The sequence below is a fragment of the Pollachius pollachius genome, assembly GCF_949987615.1.
Source record: "Pollachius pollachius genome assembly, chromosome: 1".
Lineage (NCBI taxonomy): Eukaryota > Metazoa > Chordata > Actinopteri > Gadiformes > Gadidae > Pollachius > Pollachius pollachius.
The window spans coordinates 36,509,374-36,529,549 of NC_136934.1; the positions used below are offsets into that span (position 1 = coordinate 36,509,374).

Genomic DNA, 20,176 nt, shown 5'->3' on the forward strand with positions numbered 1-20,176 from the left:
TGTACTGACAAGCTTTTCAGACTCCTTGATATTTATTTTTCAATCCAAGTGAACTTGATATTTAGATTAATATCCAAGTCTACAGTAGCATCATCAGACTTTAGATTCATATCTAGAATATAATAAAGATTAAATATTGGTGAAAGGGCGGTGCGGTTTATTTAGCTTCACATTTGTTCCGACCGATCATGTTTCTGGCGGCAAGGGCCTCCACGAACATAAACTCTGAGAAGCACTTGTAAACTGTAAAATCAAAAGTATTGAAAGGCTTCAAATCAACACCATACAATGGTTGCTGTAGAAATACACTTATTTAAAGCCCTTTGTGAAAGCTTGACCGACTAAGCTTTCTTCTGTAAAATATATCCATTAACTGATAAATATGTTGGATTAAAACAAAGAAAACCAAAATAGTGCGTTAATTGTGGAACATACAGTAGGCCTAGGTTACACAAAATACATCCTGCACTTCAATGTTTGATGAGGCCCCAATTGATGATAGCACACCATTGCCCTAATATGCAATATGATCCGGGCTGAGACCAGCCTCTCAAACGTGATCCACAGACATACTGTAGGACGCTCAACCCCATCAAGTGCTGTTTCCCATCCTAATGGAATGAGAACTGTTTATATAGGCCTACCCAAAGCAGCAGAGAAGCCAAAAACTCCCGACAGAGGGACAAAAAGATGGAGAATGAGAAAAGAATGAAAAAGTATTGAGAATGATAAAATTTGGACTAGACTCCAGCCCTTCCCGGCTGGAGATCTCTTACATTTTGTGATGTGATGGAGAACAAGAAAATCAGAAATATATATATTTCTGAGTTCCAAATACGCTCTATCGCCGATAAGTAATTTCAGAGTTAGTTTGTTTATTACAGTTTTCAAACCAAACTTAATCCCTCGTCAACAAATACCTATTTTCTTACATAAATGATCAAGAGTAAACAGTAAAAACAAAATAAATTCATTATGTATGGCACTGCCTTTAAAGTTGTTTTCAGTTACAGTTGACAGTTTTTGAAATAATATGACGAGATTGACATAAAATAAGTGCATAGGTAGGTACGAATTAAAAATATCAGATTGGCAATACATTCTCTCACCGAACCCCTACTTCTAAGCCGAGAAGTTGATCATGCATGTTCAACATTCAGATACATTTCTAGGCCTCTTGCTCACCTTCACACAAGATTTAGGCAGTAAACCTCAAATAAAAGTTTATGTTATACATTACAGATGAAATGATGAGGACTTACACCTGAGAATTAACACAGCATCATTCATTCATTCACTGAAGCCTATATTTACCATTCCATAGGTCCCTTTATTCACTTTTCCAATCATTCATTAACTACAGTACCAAAACAGGTCATGATGACATTTAGCTTGAGTAAAAGCCCCTCCGAAGAAAATCCTTGTGCTCTTGTAATGTTAAGGGCCCCTATTAACAGGTGTGATGTTGGTGAGTCAATACAAGCCAGTTCAAAATCGACCCGTTGGTGACATCACAAGTGGGAGCATCCCCTCTAGACGTATGACTGATAGATCAACCAAGCGGCCGACTAGATGGTACAGTCCACTGTGTAGCCTGGTAGGTTGATATATGGCTAATTAACATCACACCTGGTGGTATAATAGGGGCCCTTTAACTTGGTTAAAACTTCAACCCATCATAATCCCTGTTCCTTTCAGTCCCAGCAAGAAGGCCTGTGGAAACCGTGCACAGGTTAACATGAGCCTCACATGTGGTTTGAGTTTCCTGTTTCCTACCCTGTATCAATCAACAAAGTCTAACAGCAAAGATCCAACTGAAATTAGTCAACAATCTGAATTTTACTCACTTTACCAAGCAAACCCCTGTTCAAATGTTTTTAAGCATGAACTGCTGTTGCACAAGTTAATGGTGGGTTCAAATATATTCTAAGATAGCTTTGATTCTGTTTGATGGGCAATGGATTTGGCTCCATGGAAACCAAAACGCTATTGCTTCCGACATTAATAAGGTAGTGCTTTGCGGTCTTGAATAAATGTAATCTTTTTGATCAGAATGTTTGCATTGCAGTTTCTTTAGTAGAAATTGAAAATAATATAATTTTCATCCGTATCATCTTCATTTGGCACAGTGAAAATATTATTCAATAGCATTCCCTTTGTAATCAATAAATTACAATAATCGTCCCCGGGAACAAAGCTGACCTGTTTGACCTAATAGAAGCGGTACCCTGTAAATCTATTGAGTGCAGGTGGTAGAGAAGCCATGTGTGAAAAGTGCTGCGTGTGTTTTGATGGTTTCTGAGGTTCACAGATCAGGTGACTGCCCCACTGATGATGGTTTTCCGCTGGTTCTCAGTGGTTCTCCTGCAGTCTGGATCAGAGCCTCCTGACCCCGACGACAACTCCCCCCTCACTCAGCCCCAAAGTACTCACAAGTATTAATCCAGAGAAGATGACCGGTGCCCACAGTCCAAACTGTGGCTGGCTTTGGCTTAAATCGAAGGTCCTTGACACAACATCCAAGGTATGGCTTTAGAGCTCTCTCTCTCTCTCTCTCTCTCTCTCTCTCTCTCTCTCTCTCTCTCTCTCTCTCTCTCTCTCTCTCTCTCTCTCTCTCTCTCTCTCTCTCTCTCTCTCTCTCTCTCTCTCTCTCTCTCTCTCTCTCTCTCTCTCTCTCTCTCTCTCTCTCTCTCTCTCTCTCCTCATTGGAGGTGGGAGACCTTGAGGGCCATGGCACTGCTAAAGTCCAGGAAGAAGTGTCCTTCCTGTTTGGGCAGGAAGGTGGTGGGGATGACGTTGTAGATGCCAGCTGGCACATGGTCAAGCTCCAGGTAGCTGAACCCACACCTACAGAAGGAGAGGCAGAGAGAAATAATAAATAAGCGAGGGATAGCATAAATTACAGGAAGAAATAAAAGACAAAGAAGATGTGATCGAGGACACATGTTATCATGTCACAGGCTATGATATTTATAAAAACAAAAACAGATGTACATTCTACAGCTGTATGTTGGGAAACCCCATTTGCACCCCTCCTGGGCAGAGTGGACGGGCAGGTGTGTACCTGTAGTCTCCACTGGCCCTCTTCTGGAAGCCTGCTGGGCCAGGTTCCCCGACCGTGGACACGGTGACCACCTCGAACCCCACGCTGTACTGTCTGGAGGAAGGCAGGAGGGAGAGCGCTTCAACTACTTGATGTTCACATCTCTCACACTGGTGATGGAGGTGCATGTATGTATGAATGTGTGTGTTTGTGTTGTGTGACTTGGTGGGTGTGTGTGTGTGTGTTTGTGTTGTGTGACTTGGTGGGTGTGTGTGTGTGTGTGTGTGTGTGTGTGTGTGTGTGACTTGGTGTGTGTGTGTGTGTGTGTGAGACATGGTGTGTGTGTGTGTGTGTGTGTGTGTGTGTGTGTGTGTGTGTGTGTGTGTGTGTGTGTGTGTGTGTGTGTGTGTGTGTGTGTGTGTGTGTGTGTGTGTGTGTGTGTGTGTGTGCGACCCACCTCTGACCGCGGAGCTCGACCAGCAGCGGGCCGGCCCGCTCCAGGTTGAACTGGTAGATGGGGTTGTGTTTGTACGAGTCCTTGTAGTTCCCACAACCCCCCGCGCTGGCGCCCTTCCACTGACCCGTCACCTGGAAGTCCACATCAGCTCCATCACACAATGCTGTACGATGACCGATAAACCTGTCGGCCTGCCCAGCAGAGCGTGCCCACTGATGGCTTGATCCATCAATCATGTATCTGGGTGGACACGTCCACTTGAGAAGTCCCTAGAGGGTCGGGTGACCATATACCCTGGCTCCGGAATGCATTTTCTAAATGTAATATCAGTATAGATGAAGGGGCGGGAAGAGTGACTATTTGAGTCTTCATTTAAAAAGGTTCACGAGTAATGATCCTTAATTTGGGTCACTCGGAGCGCAGGCGGTGTCAACTGAGAATAAAACACACAACGCAAGAACTGGAAGTCATGTACAACTCCACACCACCAAAGTTATTGTAAGCATTCGTGTTTGGAGTGTCCTCCTGCCGGAAAATCTTCCATGCAAATTGTGCAGCAGTCAAGAGGGGGACGGTGAATGATGTATGACGCTGTATATTTAGGGCAAATGCAGCCTACCCTCTTGGTATGGGTGAAGGGGGTCGGGATCTTGGTGTAGGAGAACTTGCAGCCCGAGTACACCTGTTGGAGACAGCAGCACGGTGGTCAGTCCATGATGTTAAGAGCCTTTCAACGTCATGTGAGGTTTAGGGTTGAGAATTAAAGATGATAATACGACAATTATGTGGATCTACAGTATCCACCGACGGCTCAGAAAATGAAGGGACATAAGTGATAGTCAATATCTAAGAGATACTCAAATAGCATTTTTATATTCATCATCACGGTATTCATCAATCAAATAAATACAATGTGTGTCTATCCGACCTTCCATGTATAGATCTAATCCTGTGAATTGTACAGCAAGATTTAAACGAATCAAATGCGCATGGAACTGTGTATTAAAAATGTACACATCCAATTTGAATCGTACAGAAGTTCAACAAACATGAATGAGCGCATCGCTGCGAAGGCGCCTCTCACCCGCAGGGTGTAGTTAATGGTGTTCTGCTTCTCGTACTGGGAGACCACCAGGGTGAAGGTGTGGCTGCCAGCCGAGGTCAGCTTGATCTTGGTCAGGTAGTGGGGACTGTTGATGCGGATACCATCGATGTAGGGCGGGGGGTCCGCTGCGGAGACAAAACATCCTTTTATTCAGAGAACCAGGAAGTCCTGGTGATGCTGGTGGGGGGGGAAGGGATGTCTATGGTGTTTAACAAGCAGCACATGGTTGTTTTCACACACAGAGACTAGAGATAGACAAATAAAATAGAATACAACTACTGTACGCTGAACTCTAGAACTCTATATCTCTGTAAATATAATTATTTGCAGAGTACATGCCACACAGACCCAATTTTAGATGAGTCTTTAGTTTGTTGATGCCGGTTGTTTTTATGAAGTGCTTTGTAAATACATTAGATTTGATTAAACAAAAGAATGAATCGCCTGCTTTCACGAAATGCACATAAGGTGTTTTGCTCCTCTGCAGCAGTTCATGGCGTCGTATTTAACAGAGCGATGGCCTACAACATAGTTGCGGCTGTTGTGTGTTTAGGTGGCAGAAATAATTTGAAAACGGATGAAATCCCATCTATATTGAATCAAAGCCCCAACGCAGGCCTTCATAGCTGTCGGGCTCTGTAGCGTAGCAACCGGCAACCCGTCGTGGACGCCCCGAGGAGGGCTCTAGCAAACGAGTGAGTCAGCACCCACATGCTGGCCTATCAGAGCACAGCCCTCCGTGTTCAGTGGAGTGGACCACAACCAACGGATGCACTGAGTCAGACGCCAGAGAAAGCAAAGCTATTTTTAAATAGACGGGAAAAAATATCCAGAGGAGGATCGGATCCCCGGATATCGTACTCACTCATTCTAACCCAACTCATTACCCCAACCTGACGAGTAATGAGTTAAAGGGTCAGATATAAAGTGTACTGTGTCGAGACGAGAAAAAGAGAGGAACAGAAAAGGTAGGAAAGGAAAGGGTGTCTAGTCTGAGGGAGCCGTGACAGCGAGAGAGGGGGCTTCGTTCTGTGGGCTGAGATAAACACCTACCTGGGTAGTACACCTTCCTGCCATCTGTCTTGTAGACAACAAGGGTGATGAATTCCCGGTTTTGTGCAAAGTCATCCTAGACAAAACAAAACAATTTCATTGATGTTGAAGGGACGCTTTTTTAGCAAGCCCTTCCCGGCATAATCGAAATCTTAAAAATGCCCTTGCCATTCGGTGCCGTGGCTATATTGATGTTCAGGCGTTCAATATCAGAGGGGGCAAATTGAGTTTGAGTCCAAATTTACATCTAAAACCTTCAGCCTTTGAATTTAATTTTGGACCAGGATCAATCCATAGCCATACAATGTAACACTTCATCACTTTTAATTTTAAATAAGTGGTGGGTTTTGTGTTAAAATAATTGATGTGACACGCCAATCTCAATTAGATCAGATTAGGGCGTTGGGGCCTCGAGGCATGAGAAGAATACCTTGTCAGTGATGTGCCTGGTGAGAAGAACCCACACAGCAGCGCCCCCTGCTGGACACTGCACCTCTAGTCTGTACTGGGGGTTGTTGGCTAGGCTGTACGCATCCTTCGCTGGACCCTGTTTTGCATCCCAGCTGCTGCAATACGGCAAGAACAGAACAGACACACACATCAGCAGGAGCCTCTCTGGATGTTACACGAGAGACAGAGATAGACCAGAGACAGAGAGAGTAACAGAAAGAAAGAGGCAGATCTTAGGGGGCCAGGTTCCCCCTTAAGACAAGCTTTCCCCCTCCCTGTGGCCCCACAAAAATGTAAAGCTTGACTGCATCATTTTTTTTTAGAACTGGTCTATAAACTGGTCTAGAACTGCCATTGCAGACAGACAGTGAATCAGGAAGAGGGAAATTGGATACCTGTGAATGCAGGAGGATTCCTTGAACAGGGCGGGGCTCCAGCTCAGGTAGATGACATCGAAGTACTGGCAAAGGTCCTCCCATGCAATCCAGAAGACACCTGGGCAATCACAGACATAATACAACATATCATTTATTATTCCAGATGAGAAATAAGGGTGTAAGCCGTCCTTGACTAAGAATTTCCCTTTAAAAGCACTCCGTCCCCAATATTCTGGGAGAGAGAAGTTCTGGTGTGAGTATGCTGTTCCTCGACGGCCTGGAAACCCGATCTCCACTGCAGGAGTTAATCGCTAGAAACAGGGGATTATTAAAAAGACATTCAAAGCACTAACCACTGCTATTGAGATGTGTGATTATTTGAATGCACCACCACCGTGGCGCTATGCTGCTCTCTGTTTTGCTTTCCATTTTGATGCCTGGAAATTCCTGGCTGGCAGTCATTATTGTAAAACCAGTCGAACACGGTAGAACTCCTCTGAGCCGTGCCAGACAGTAAATGTTGACAAAAATGAACCCTCTGGAGAGTATAATAACAATAACAGCACCTGCTTATCATAGCAAAGAATGTGACTACTCCACTTTCACAGACTATAGTCGGTCAACAGCCCTGTGACTAATATGTTAGAGCTCGACCGATACTAGATTTTAGGGAGTAAAAGATGCGGTGCATATCGGCACATACATAAGGCCATACTGAATTATCTGGATAAGCCAATATCGGCAATAAAAAAAAAATCAGCGAACCGATATAGATCGGTCGGGCTCTAATATGTTGTCTAGTCGACTATAAGCGGTCAGCCCTTTGAGGGTGTCAATGAGAGTACAGGAAAGTACTAATTAAAAAGAGATAGAAAATAATATAATTTAAAACCCAAAACATGCAGAAAATACGTTGATATATAGACAATATGATACACAATGAGTAATTGACATGTTAATGAGTTGTAGACATAAATGTATAAATCTTCATACCGTTGTCAAACTTCTGGGCCGTCTTGGGGTCAAAGTTGAGGTACTTGAGGAGCTCTGGGGTCCAGTTCTTCTCGTCCCGCTCACTGAAGCGGCCCTTCCATCTCAGGTGGCTCCAGGGGTTCTTCAGCTGGAGGAAACGCCTCCCCTGCACAACCACAACCAGGGTCACCACCAGGATCACATCCAGGATCAGCACCAGGACCACAACCAGGGTCACATAGGAGAGCCGGGAACTCCAGAACGCACGTTTCTTTAGGGATTTCATGGTTATTTGGTTGAACACTAGGAACAGCTTTTTGCTCTTGAAAATTATGAAGAAACCCTTTTGGAAACTGCTTTCATTTATTAAACAAATATTTTCAAGTCCACATTGAAATGTATAATTTCAGCTAGCTCGCAGCTTAAAATAACCTGGACATAAAAAATACTGGCCAGCCGATACCTCTCTCTTTGTGTGCAAGAATCTTATTATCAACACTGCCAAAACCCCTCCCAGTCACTCCACCCAGCTAGCCGAGATATCTACTTCACGTCAGACAGCTGCACAGCCAGCATAATGTTATTTGTTTCTTTTAATTCAGAAAGCTTTCCTTTCCACCTACCCAGGTGAGAGACTATTTTGCAATATAACACACTGCAACTTAATTTGAATAGTGTCCACAGAAAAATCATGCACCCATTTAGATATCATCAGTTATAAACATTTTCACAACTTGGCAAAGATATAAAATATAGATGTATATTTATAGAATATATATTTTTTGGGATGCATTATCATTCATTCATTAATCTGGCACTATGTTACATTTATATTGCAGCTATTCTCTTCTTTATACTCCTTAAAAATACTTGTACATTAGAACATTTCTAAAGAATCAATCCATGGAATTTGAAAATAATTTGGTTTATTCTAGTCAACTAAAAATGATAGAGTTATAACTGTAGCTACAGCAGAAACCAGCAACATAGTGCAGGTTTAAATGTTTTGGTTGGAAAGTGGAATGTGAAGTGGTCACTCTCCTAAGCCCAGTATGCTAACCTTGTGGTCTCGGATGTCAAGGACAGCGTAGGCGTGTGTGGGCACCAGCCCCCACTTGTCTCCCTCCTCCTCTGTCATCACTCCCGTTGCCGTGGTGATGAGGACATCTCCCCTGTGAAACCTGTGAGAGGTAACGAGAAAGAATGGAGAGGGACAGTAATAAGAGACATAAAAGAAAAAATGGAGATAAGAAGCAGAGATAAATAAAGGAAAGAAAGAAAGAAAAACATATGTAAAGAAACAAATGAAGATGTAGGTAAGGAAAAGAGGAGAGACAGGCATGCTCTACTCACCTGGAGTAGAGCATGCGGAAGGTGTCGTCCTTAATGAACGAGTGATTGTCAGAGTGCATGGCGATGCGCTCCGGGATCCAGCCAGTGAGCGCGTGCAGATCAATGTTCTGGAGAAAGATGGAAGAGGACACAGAAGACCGTCAGGTACACTGATGGTATACTCCCAATGTCCACCGTCTACCTTTGAGGCATCTCAGAGCAAGTTGACCTAACCCCTACCTGCTCTTGAATGACATGTCACTAAATAGCTTGAGACAAATAGTTAAATCACTAAATAGTAGGGGAGTGAATTAGGCTGTCACTAGAGCATGTTACACAGAACCGCAGGCCGGAATCAAACCTCCACATGCTATATGTAGTGGTCGAGTAAACAAACCATTAACCCGAAAAAATATGTAGCACGTAATAGAGAGAGACGGTCTGCTCACCGAGTTGGACCCTGGAAAGTCGTAGCCTCCCATCACCTTCATGTAGGCCTTCTCGATGAGGGAGACCCACAGCTCGCTCCGGTTGCTGGAGTAGGAGCAGAGCAGCTCCCCGTTACGGTCCACTGGCAGGAAGTCATCGATGATCACCTGACAGGAAATACCAATTATCATGTGGTAGGACGTACCGGTTGATCACCTCACAGGACATTCACCCAAGCTTTACTCGGCTTGTGCATGGTTTCCATCAAACACATCAGATACTCAAGTGCATGCATTGGCATGATCAAAATGGACGTACGAAAGAAATAAACAACATGGGCGATAGGGAAAATTCCGTCAACATATCAAGTAATCTGAAAAAAACTGATATCATGTGCAAACTGTCGCGTTCTTATCATTGGATCCAGCCATGTTGCAAATGTGTAACTTGGTGTCGTCGTCAAAATAAACATTATATAGCATAGCGTATATTCTATCTTACTGTTCAGGATATTACCTTCCGAGGAACGCCGTTGATGTGGAGCTTGACCATGTACTTCCCACAGGGGTTGTACTCTGGCTCGCCTCGTCTGTTCTGGGGGTAGATGATGCTGGGAGAATGCACACGCACACACAATTGTTAAGGAACAACAAAACAATCATGAATAGAATTCCCAACCAAACTGCACAATTGAAAGCAGGGTAGGGGAGATACCTGGTGATGAGCTTCTTGTTGTAGCGCCTCTCGTAGGCAGCGCTGATGGCCAACGACGCCACAAAGGAACAGTCAGACACCACAGTCTGCACACAGGAACATGATCACTTCACACAGGTACCAGATCACTTCACACAGGAACTATAGCCCTTCACACAGGAACTCGATCACTTCTCCAAAGAACTAGATCACTGCACACAGGAACTAGATCACTTCTCCCAAGAACTAGATAACTTCACACAGGAACTAGATCACTTGATCACTTCACAGATCAGCCGCCCACCTGCTTGATGCTGAAGCTGGACACAGACAGGATCATGGTGGGGCTGTTGCAGATCTCGTCCGGCCGCACCCAGCGGGAGAAGATGGCTTTCTGCTTGGGAGACAGCGCCAGCTTGCCTGTCTTGTCCCTGGGTTTAAAACAAACAGTTTCCTTTATACAGTTAATTCTGCCATGTTTGGGTACACAGAATGTGAAAGATAAACGATCTGTCTGTAAACATATTTCTTGCTTATATATGTTATACATATTCTCTCTCACACACACAGGCTATGTTTTATGTGCTACAGAGGAAATGAAACGGGTGTGCAGATTAACCACAACGATGCCATTCTGCAAACTTAACTAGTGTAGTATCGAAACTACTGCATAATACAGTAATATGTAGCCTTCAGTGCATTAAAAAGGTAGATGAAAACATATTTGAAGTTTTTACTGTTCTGCGATTCTGCTGGTGTGACACCTGAATCTCCCATGTGGGCAAAAGTAGTGTAGTGGTAAGAGGACTCACGAGAAGGGAACAGGGAAGGCAAACCGCTCTCTGAGATCCACGCTCATGAAGGGCACGTAGGCCATGCCGTTGATTGTTGACGTACTCCTGAAATTATATTAGGGAAGTAACAGTATTAGGGATGCATGGAGGGGTACACTTGCTTTCACTCAATTTAACATATTGAATTTGAGCCGTAATAAAAAAGGTTTCTAAGAAAGAAATGATATATACATATAAGAAAAGAAAAAAACACTGTTTAATCCTATAGTTTCACACTTTCAAAACTAACTTGAGTCTTAACCTCACAGTTTGTAGTAGTAAACTCGTTTATTACAGGTTTTTATCCTAAACGCGTAATCTGTACTCCGAAACTACTAGTTTGTAGTCATGACCCAAGGTCTTTATTCCTAAACCAGGCCGAATCCCTGTGACTTCTCTGTAGTCTGGAGCTGGCTCACCTGAGCACCTCGATCTCCTCTGACGTGTAGCGCTGTCCCTGGGGCTCACTGGACTGTACCGCCCGCATTGGCTGTGGCCGATCATGGATGGTGAAGTCTTGACCAAGGGGGAAGAACTGACGTGCGGGGGCTCCCGAAGAGGTACCGCCACTGGGCTTGGCCGCGACCTGAGGCTGGGCTGTAGAAGATTTGGACTGGGATTCCTTAAGCCCTTCCGCCCTGAGGGGACACAAGGAAACACTTCATTGGCTCATGCTCTATGAGAACCATTGAGCTAGCCAGTTGCCGGCAAGGGTTGAATTTATCTTTGATGCCAATGGTTAAGACTGTTACTTGAACGGACCTGGATTCTTACACAACACAGAGCTCTGATCAGAAGGACAGAGCACAGGTAATAGTATCACAAAAAAAAAAAAAACACAATAAAGTGCACAAGTCAACTCGTGAGATGCTTGGGATTGTGCGTAGACATCACAAGGCAGTATTGGGAGAGTAAGGACAACAACACAGATGTCTGACGTACCGCTCCAAGGCCTGGAGAGCCAGCTGCTTCAGCTTGGTCTGAACGGTCAGCTCCGTGGTCTCGTTGGACTGTCACAAGCACAAGCAAATAGGATGAGCAATACCGCCGTTGACTTGCACACGCATTAAATGAAGACACAACAGTAAAGGTACGGCCACACTGAACGCGTTATGCGCGTTACGCGCCTAACCTGCCGCTTGATCATTGTGTGTCACAAAAATGGTTCAACGCCCCTGACGCGCCTACGCAGCTAGATGAGCCTGCCCAAAGCTTATTTTCCCCCGCTACTTTTCTTTTGCTCTACAAAAACATGGCTAAGATCACACTCATTGCTGCGTTGGATTTGTTGTGGGAGTTCGAGGAGAGTAGGAAACCCGAGCGCTGTCGTGTTTGGGTGCATGACATCCCCCGTAGGCGCACACAGCTGGGTGAGTTTCACAACCTCCTCCAGGAACTCCGCCTGGATGACGGCCGGTTCCAGCGGTATTTTCGATTGACAGGGGCCATGTTCGATGACCTGCTAGCCCGGGTTGGTGCCAGGACCTCCCGTCAGGACACCAACTGCAGGCGCTCCATATCAGCTGCGGAGCGCTGCGGAGCTGAGGAGCGCCTGTCCTCTGTCTCTCTGCCAGTGACGTCGGGTCAAGCTCAACGCTGATTGGCTATCGCGGCTAAGCATCACACGTAGGAGCTTAAAGAGTTAAATTTTGCGTTGGTGCGTTGGGCGCATAGGTGCGTTATTTAGGTGTGCAAAACGCGCCTAAATAATGCCTAACGCGCTGCTTTAGCGCGTGTAACGCATCTACGCGCCAAAACCAATGGTTCCCTGTGCAAAAATGCTGATTTGACTTTGTGAAAGAAAGAGACTTTCTTTCTTTCACAAAGAAAGAAAGAGAAAGGAACCAAGAGAGAGAAAAAGAACAGAAAGAAAAAGAGAGGGAGAGAATGTAAGAGAAGGAAACAAAGGGCAGAAAGTAAGTAGCAAACCAAGTAACCAAATAAAATAAAACCCAAGGGGGAGTGCAGAGAACAGAGAGAGAACAGGAGGCAGCAGAGCATACCGTCTGGATGCACAGCTCCACAGCCTGGGAGTACAGCTCAATGGCCTCGTCGCCGTTCCCCTTCTCGTCCTCCTGGAACGCCTGGGTCACCAAGAAGTGAGCCCGCTCCAGGTCCACTTGCTGCCGGCTCTTCAGTGGGTCAATGCTCTGCCCCTGGACTGGTGGTGGAGGAAGAAACAGTAGCAGACATCATGTGGACCTCGACTGTATGCTCAGTCTAACGGCTGCAGAGACAACCTGACAGCAAAGAGCAGGAAAACAAAACAGCAATTCATCCTTTGAATTCAATATACATGTCTATTATGGCCAACTCACCAGCATTGTGGAGGGCTTGGACTCTCTCCAGGTATTCGTTTACTTTGTCCTGGATGCCGTCCAGTTTAGACCCAGCCATGTCTGCGTATATCAGCGCTTGCGCAGCTTCCTGCAAATATCCGTAGTGTAAAATATTACACATGGACATCGGTAAATGGTTGGATATAAATACATCACTAAATTAAATTATACTTGTATACAAGGAACTTCTACCCCGAGAAGGTACACCCACTTCTCACTGTATGTAGAACTGGCATTAGCCTCAAAGCAATACTGTCCTTTACATTGCAACCAACCATGCACACAGAAACGCTAACATCATCTTTGTGTTATGCGGATGACAGTAGACTTAATTCAACTTACAACAGACGTTAAACGTAGACTAGTTCAAGTATCAAGCTAAGGCTGGTGCCACTAGTCCAAGTGTAACGCACGGTGTTAGCTTAGGATTTGAAACTATCTTAAATATAGTATGGTACAGTCATGTTACCCACCTTGTAGTAAAACACAGCCTCGTTATACTTCCCGTTGTGGTCGCAGGTGACAGCCGTCTTGGCGAACTTGACGGCGTCATGCTCCAGCGCCGTGCAGTCCATGGTGGCGGACTCACTTGTTGACAAGGTGTTGGGGAGCCACAAGGCTAGCACCGAGAGGGCTGGACGTGTTTACCGATGAAAACGATTAAAACGAGCTTCGCTTCTAAGTCCAACACAGTTGCTCATGTTTTCTGTAAAACAGAGAACATCACACGGTTCTGGGTGTATTAACAAATCTGTTTGTTTGACCGAGTTTAATCAATAAAGCTGTGTAAATAAACAGAGAGCATAGGGAAGATGACGGAAGAACAGCATTGAGGATTTGGAGTGGGCGCAATCTTCATAAATATGGCATTTCCGGGACCGATTATAGTTGCGCATGCGTACCTCACTGAACTACAGCGGTACCTAGCAAGCACACCTACACCCATGGCTTTTACCATGGACCTATAAAGAAAGCTTTAACACAGCTGACTTACAGTTTTTCACAATCGTTTAAACATGTTTTCTGAAACTATAGCTCAATTTCTTGAAACTCTAAACACAAACCTGAGAAGAGTTAATCATTTTGTCAAAACTCCAAAAATTCTTCTCAAAACTGTTTTTTTTCCACCAAACGGTAAACACAGCTATCAAATGAATATCTATTAGAGAGCATCAATTAAACACTGGTGTGATCAATTCAAAACACTTCCATCAAAATACTATTTGCATATTTTGTCTTCATGAGGCCATGTTACATATTCCAATGTATGACATTGTTTAGAAATAGCTTTATTTTTTAAAGTTGCAATTAGGTGGTACATATAGTATAAAGACTGTTGCCATATTGTAATACAATACTGTGAATATATCATATAAATATTGCATTGACACAATCGTATCAGAATAGGATACAATGCAGATTTGTCTATCCAATGAGCTCCAATGGGCTAAACTCACAATCCCAGCTTCCCAGAGTTATATTGTACACCTATAGTTGATACGGCAAAATTGTTCTGACAATACCTATTTTGGCAAATTACAGTACAGTTATTGCACTGATAAGTAAAATGAAAAACACTACAGTAAGAAACTGTGTAAATCAGTGCACAAGTACAAAAAGGTAACAAAGCAAATATTTATTTGTTTCTGTAACACAGTAAAATGTTCAGCTGAACTGACTGCATAAAAAGCCAGAGGACCATATCTACAACACAGTAGAGCATACCTGAGGCCTCTTTTATGCTCTAACACATGATTGCAGTGTTTTGCCAGTTGAGTTTCAGCAGTTGAGAAGTGAGTTAGACTTATTAGTAATTAGTTGTTACGTTTTGAAGGCCAGTGTTTCCAGGTGAACCAAGTGTGCTAAATGATGAGATTTGTGCTTAGAATTTTGCAAAAATATGATTTAGAATTTCTGTATGTGTGAAAACAGTGGAATTGTGCTTAGAATTGAGCAGTCTGGGGTCTTGTAGTTGATACATGAGCTTCAAGTTTTCAGAATTGTGTGCATAGTTCCATTTTTTGTGTGTATAAAATCGAGAAAAACTGTAATACGGAATATTTTACAATCGATCATCGATCACATTGAATTCACAGACTTGGCAGGTAGAAGTTTAGCGATTTTGAGTGTAGATTTAGTTTTGAATTTCCATAAGGGAGCAGCAGTGTGCTGACCAACATTACTTTATTTTTTTTGATTAAGATTGTTGTCTGTTCAAATAGACGTTACTGAAGAGGAGGTTGTGGGAATGTCGGTGAGAACACAGGGTTGTCCAGTCAGAGTTCCAAGTTTATAGGTTTTATTGTCCAAAGGTAAGAGCAGGACTGTATGGATATGTGTTGGTAGGATGATAATGTGTAGCTAGGTGTGTGGTTAAGGTAGGATGTGTGTGTGGCTAAGGTGTATGGCTAAGGTAGGATGTGTGTGTGGCTAAGGTGTGTGGCAAAGGTAGGATTTCTGGCTAAGGTAGGATATGTGTGGCTAAGGTAGGATGAATGGCTAAGGCAGGATATGTGTGGTTAACAAGGAGTTCAAGGTGTTCGGTGTCTCTGAACAAAGGAAAGGGGTGTGGTCACAGGTGAGGCTTAAATAGTGTGTGGCAGGGCAGGGAGTAATTAACAGATTGATATGGGCTAATTTGGAAAATGAAGGGGCAAATAAAGAGGCATAGCTCTGGGTCTGTGAGGTGAGGAGGTTCTTCCAAATAGTTACTGTTATTGTATTGTAAAATATACAATACGATAATTAAGATGTCCATTGATCCCAGACAGGAGATTTCGTTGTAAAAAAAGGACAGCAGACTTAAAGAATAAAAAAAGATATAAAAAAAATCAGATAATTGTAATGAAGATGCAGGTTTCACGTGAATGCTGAGGGTTAAAGTCACAATCTGTTAACATTCATACAGTCAATATTAAAGTGAAATGTAAGTATGGAGATTCAAGTGGACTTCCTTCCATCTCCGAAAACAAAGCAAAAATATTAAAACAGCACATGGCTAGAACACATTCTCTACTAGATAGGAGACAGAGAGGGATTGAGACTGACCTGTAACATTATGATACTACCACTTGCACTACAGAGATGAGGTAGAGGTAGGTTTAACAGTACACACATGCAATAATAACTTTTAGAATTGTATTGATAGTTTTATTGGACAAAAAAAAAGTAACGAATCCCAGGTAAAACAAACACGTTGAGACATATCTCCAAGCATACAATATGTTCAAAATTATTCATATTGAGTAAAATGCAAACATTTTGGACACAAGCATTGTTTCCCAATACAAACACAAAGAAAATGCTGGCAGTTTCATTGTGAATGCTGATGATTAAGGCGATTCTATATATATAATTCTATACACATTTAAAAAAGCCAACATTGAAATATAAATTGTGGAGATCCAAGTGGATTTCCTTCAAGCTCCTAAAATAAAGCCAAATATGAACACATATGCCTAGACCAGAGTGTATCTTCCCGACCTGAGAGTGAGAGCTAAACAAAGAGCCGCTTCTTCTCACATATCCAATGGTTTTTGGCCGTGCAGTTCACAGCACTCCATCTAAAGGGTGTAACAGCTTCCCATGTTACTGCACAGCGGGGATTGGAGGTGGTGTCGTTGGTACTGGTCCAGAGGCTATGAGTGTGTGTTGGGAGGAGGAGATGGGGTGTTTGGGTCAGAAGATGGTAGATTGATCAGATGATTCAAAGTGTTTGATGTCTTCTCTTACTTTAGGGTCACGCTGGTCCCGTCCACCCAGCTCCATGTCCCATTCCCAGCTGTGTCTGACAGGCCCAGCCAGTAGCCCTTAATGTCACTCGTAGAACTGGAGCTGTTATGATGGACCAGATTCTGGTGACCATAAAAATACATGCATTAAACTATTTAACAGTTGAATGAACATAATTTCATGGTGAATTTATATGTATTTTACTTCTAATTATATTTTGACTAATTAATTCCTCTCACTGCTCTCTTGCTAGCAAAATGTTTACCTGTTCCTCTTCATTGTCTATTACAACCAGATCTGCTTTCCTTCCCATGCAGTCCTCCCGAGCTTCAGCCCATGTCTTCCCTTCATCAACATCGTCCACAATCACAGAGAAGCCGGAACTACCATTTAGCCATCTAGTTTCACAAGGTCTACACACTGAAAACACGCAGAGACAAAGCAAGATGCAGGACATGCCTTTTGTGGGGAATATTAATATATTTGTGTTATTGCTAAATAAAATATAAGCATATTTATTAGTTTAATCTTACTTAAACTCTGGCCCTCTTTGGTGTTGCAGTATGTGTCACTTGTCTTCTGATCACAGGTGTGGGTGAGTCTATTGGCTTCTTTTATTTCAGTTAGTTCTGTGTTTAGATCCTGGTTTTTTTTGATTAAAACATCACAGCTTCTGCTCTGGTTGCGGTGACTCATCACCAGGTTTTCATTGGATGATGTGAGGTTTCTCACAACTGCCTCCAGGTAGTCTTTATATGCCAGCAGTGTTGATTGGTTTTCTTTTAATTCTTGCAATTGACTTACCAACTCAGGATTTCCTTTAAAAACTGTACAAACAGCCACAACAATGATTGATCATCAAACCCACAATAGGCCGTCAAAGGAAATATTCCAGTGCAACCAATCAATCAATCCATTTGTAACAACACATTTAGAGTAATCACTTACTGAATGAAAAATAGGAGATGAGCAGAGATGTCAGAATTACACAGATGATTCCCAAACATAAGGCCACATACTTACAAGTAGGCCTATGTTTCTGATCTGTTATAATGACAATGAGAAACAGCAATTAAAGACATTCTTAATTCTCGCTGTGGACACAATCCAGACCGAAATCCTAAAGGTGCTGTCCCCTTCTGTCCATGTGTCTACCAAGTACATCTGCAAAACTTACATAAAACTCATCAGTGAAGTTCAGATATTAGGTTTGGGGATGGCTGTCCCAGACCGTCCCCAAATTTTTTTTATGTTTAATTAGTTAAATAATTGTATTAATTGTTTTTTTGAATGATGACAAAAAACAATCTATCCAAGGCCTACTGATGTTCTACAGATTTGCTGTGACATGCAATTCACCGTTTCCACCAGCAGGAGGGGGGGTCATCTGCTCCAGGGCACCGTTCTGAACTTTGACTTCATCATACAAAGTGTCTGCCTCCTGACGGCGAATATGCAGACCTGTGGCAGCGAAGCGTAACCATAAAAAATAGACTTAAGTCTTATTAATTCAGATAATACTTGTATAGGAATACCCATGCATTAACTTGGAGGGAGTGGGAGATTTGAGAGGCACCTTTTTTTGGTGTCCATTACGTCTCCAACGCATGATGAAGACATTTATTTATAAATTTCTTTACTTGAACGAAAATAAACGTGACTATTTACAGCCATTTCCCAAGTTTCATAAATTATAATCCTACTCATCTGTATCTTGCTGAACGTGAATGTTATTTGAATGTAAGTAACCCACATTCATTTTATCTAGGCCAATTGTTTCTTTTCTTTTTTAATTGGCGGCATTAGGTGGGGCTTACCATCCACTTGTCATATCTTACAACAGTGAAGGAAATTGACGTGGCCCGAGGGTCGTACGATCATACAGGAGGTTTTGCTATTGAAAAGTTTTGCTCCAAAATAGCCCGTCGTTTTAGTGAGAAATATAAGTTGTGGCACGAGAGCGTGTGGAGAGGGTCATTTGCGTGTGTTAGTTGTCAGCAGTATTCAGTAGTATGCCCTAGCTATATATAGCCAACTAAAGATAGTAGGTAGCAGTATAATACCACGTTTATTACAAATTTGGATCCTTATTAAAAATAACACTTAATTGAGCCTAATCAGAGACGTTGTAGTTTACAAATTTACGCTGGCCAACGGCCCTGAAAAAGTATTAATACAGATATATTACCTTTAGACGCAGAAATGTTTGAGTAAAACACCACCGAAGCGTAGTGGACCTCCTCCTCCATTCCTCTCCCTCTGGTCTCCTGGTCCATCCTAACCCTATCACCCGGTAGGGACCAGGATAGCAGATGTCCCCTATGTTAACGACTGTGGACTGAGGCGGTGGAACTAGGTTTCAAAGGGGCGCAACTGCTTCCTCTTTATGAATCTCTTTACCTTTATCTCTTACCTAGGTCTATATCTTGCGTTCCGATACATTGTGTACTGCATGCCTGGGTGGCAGAGTAGGTGCATTTCAGGCTAGGGTGCATAGAGAAACCTGATTTTTGGTAAATGACATGACTAAAACATGCTGTGAGTTGCAACATGCTAGGCCTACCTGTTCATCTATTATTCTGCGGTTGCTCAGAGAAGGTAAAGCACTGATGATAGAAATCATGATTTAGATAGGCTACCAAAAGTTATAGTTACACTATATTAGTGTAAGTTATAAAAATGATGAAAAATAAATATTCTTTCAGCTTTCTGCCAATAACACAAACAAAGGCAGAATTCCAAGGATACAACCAGTGAAATGAGCCTGCATCGCTAATGTATTATTTAAGCACTAATTTCTCCAATGCGTGCATTTGTATGATTATTTAGATGTACTATCAAGCTGAACGTGGTGGCGGCATATACTATTCTTATTTACAACATCAAAAAACGAAGAACATTGTTATCTTTATAATGCCATATTTATCTTTTTATATTTAATATTTTTAATGTCATATTTATGGTTTTAATTAATGTCTGCAATAGCCATAGCATTCCACTAGGGGGTGCCTTACGTACCACCACAGTTAGGGAACCTCGTGGGTCCTAGGCCCTCCTATTCAGGCTCGCACCCACCTCTCAGCCAACAAGTTAAACTGTAAAATGACATCACTGCCATTGCACTGATGATTATCTCCCTCCCTCCAACGTACCCCTCTCTTCAACTTCATCTGTCCCTTTCCCGTCCTAATCGCCTCTCTCTCTCTCTCTCTCTCCCCTCAATCTTATATCCTCCCTCTCCTCATTCCTTTCTCTCCCTCTCTCTTTCTCGCTCTCTCTCCCTCTCCCCTCAATCCTATATCCTCCCTCTCCTCATTCCTCTCTCCCTCCCCCCCTCTCTCTCACCTTTCTGTCCTCTATC

At 43.0% G+C, this 20,176-nt stretch overlaps 2 protein-coding genes across 2 annotated transcripts; both read right to left on the minus strand.

Annotated features, from left to right (window-relative positions):
• Nucleotides 1–855: 855 nt before the first annotated feature.
• On the minus strand, nt 856–13,920 carry capn7 (calpain 7). The gene is made up of 21 exons (XM_079732515.1): nt 13,557–13,920; nt 13,063–13,171; nt 12,748–12,905; nt 11,687–11,754; nt 11,164–11,382; nt 10,724–10,810; nt 10,216–10,342; nt 9,933–10,018; nt 9,735–9,828; nt 9,239–9,385; nt 8,811–8,917; nt 8,518–8,638; nt 7,479–7,623; nt 6,504–6,603; nt 6,089–6,224; nt 5,659–5,734; nt 4,585–4,730; nt 4,120–4,182; nt 3,501–3,631; nt 3,065–3,157; nt 856–2,847 (listed from the first exon to the last, which is right to left on the minus strand). Exons 1-21 carry the CDS (start codon nt 13,656–13,658, stop codon nt 2,703–2,705), a joined length of 2,460 nt encoding a protein of 819 aa, XP_079588641.1. The 5' UTR covers nt 13,659–13,920; the 3' UTR covers nt 856–2,702.
• Nucleotides 13,921–16,266: 2,346 nt separating this feature from the next.
• Nucleotides 16,267–19,103, minus strand: LOC307071340 (C-type lectin domain family 12 member B-like). The gene is made up of 7 exons (XM_079730326.1): nt 19,004–19,103; nt 18,175–18,276; nt 17,764–17,859; nt 17,349–17,642; nt 17,081–17,235; nt 16,816–16,937; nt 16,267–16,721 (listed from the first exon to the last, which is right to left on the minus strand). Exons 1-7 carry the CDS (start codon nt 19,089–19,091, stop codon nt 16,580–16,582), a joined length of 999 nt encoding a protein of 332 aa, XP_079586452.1. The 5' UTR covers nt 19,092–19,103; the 3' UTR covers nt 16,267–16,579.
• Nucleotides 19,104–20,176: the final 1,073 nt, after the last annotated feature.

Coding starts and splice junctions, on each gene's coding strand:
- LOC307071340 (XM_079730326.1), bottom strand. CDS start 19,091: ATGGACCAGGAGACCAGAGGGAGAGGAATGGAGGAGGAGGTCCACTAC. Junction 17,860..18,174: donor CCCTCCTGCTGGTGGAAACG/GTGAATTGCATG, acceptor TCATTATAACAG/ATCAGAAACATAGGCCTACT. Junction 16,938..17,080: donor TAGACAATGAAGAGGAACAG/GTAAACATTTTG, acceptor TATGGTCACCAG/AATCTGGTCCATCATAACAG.
- capn7 (XM_079732515.1), bottom strand. CDS start 13,658: ATGGACTGCACGGCGCTGGAGCATGACGCCGTCAAGTTCGCCAAGACG. Junction 12,906..13,062: donor CCAAGCCCTCCACAATGCTG/GTGAGTTGGCCA, acceptor CTCCACCACCAG/TCCAGGGGCAGAGCATTGAC. Junction 11,755..12,747: donor TGGAGCTGTGCATCCAGACG/GTATGCTCTGCT, acceptor TGCTTGTGACAG/TCCAACGAGACCACGGAGCT.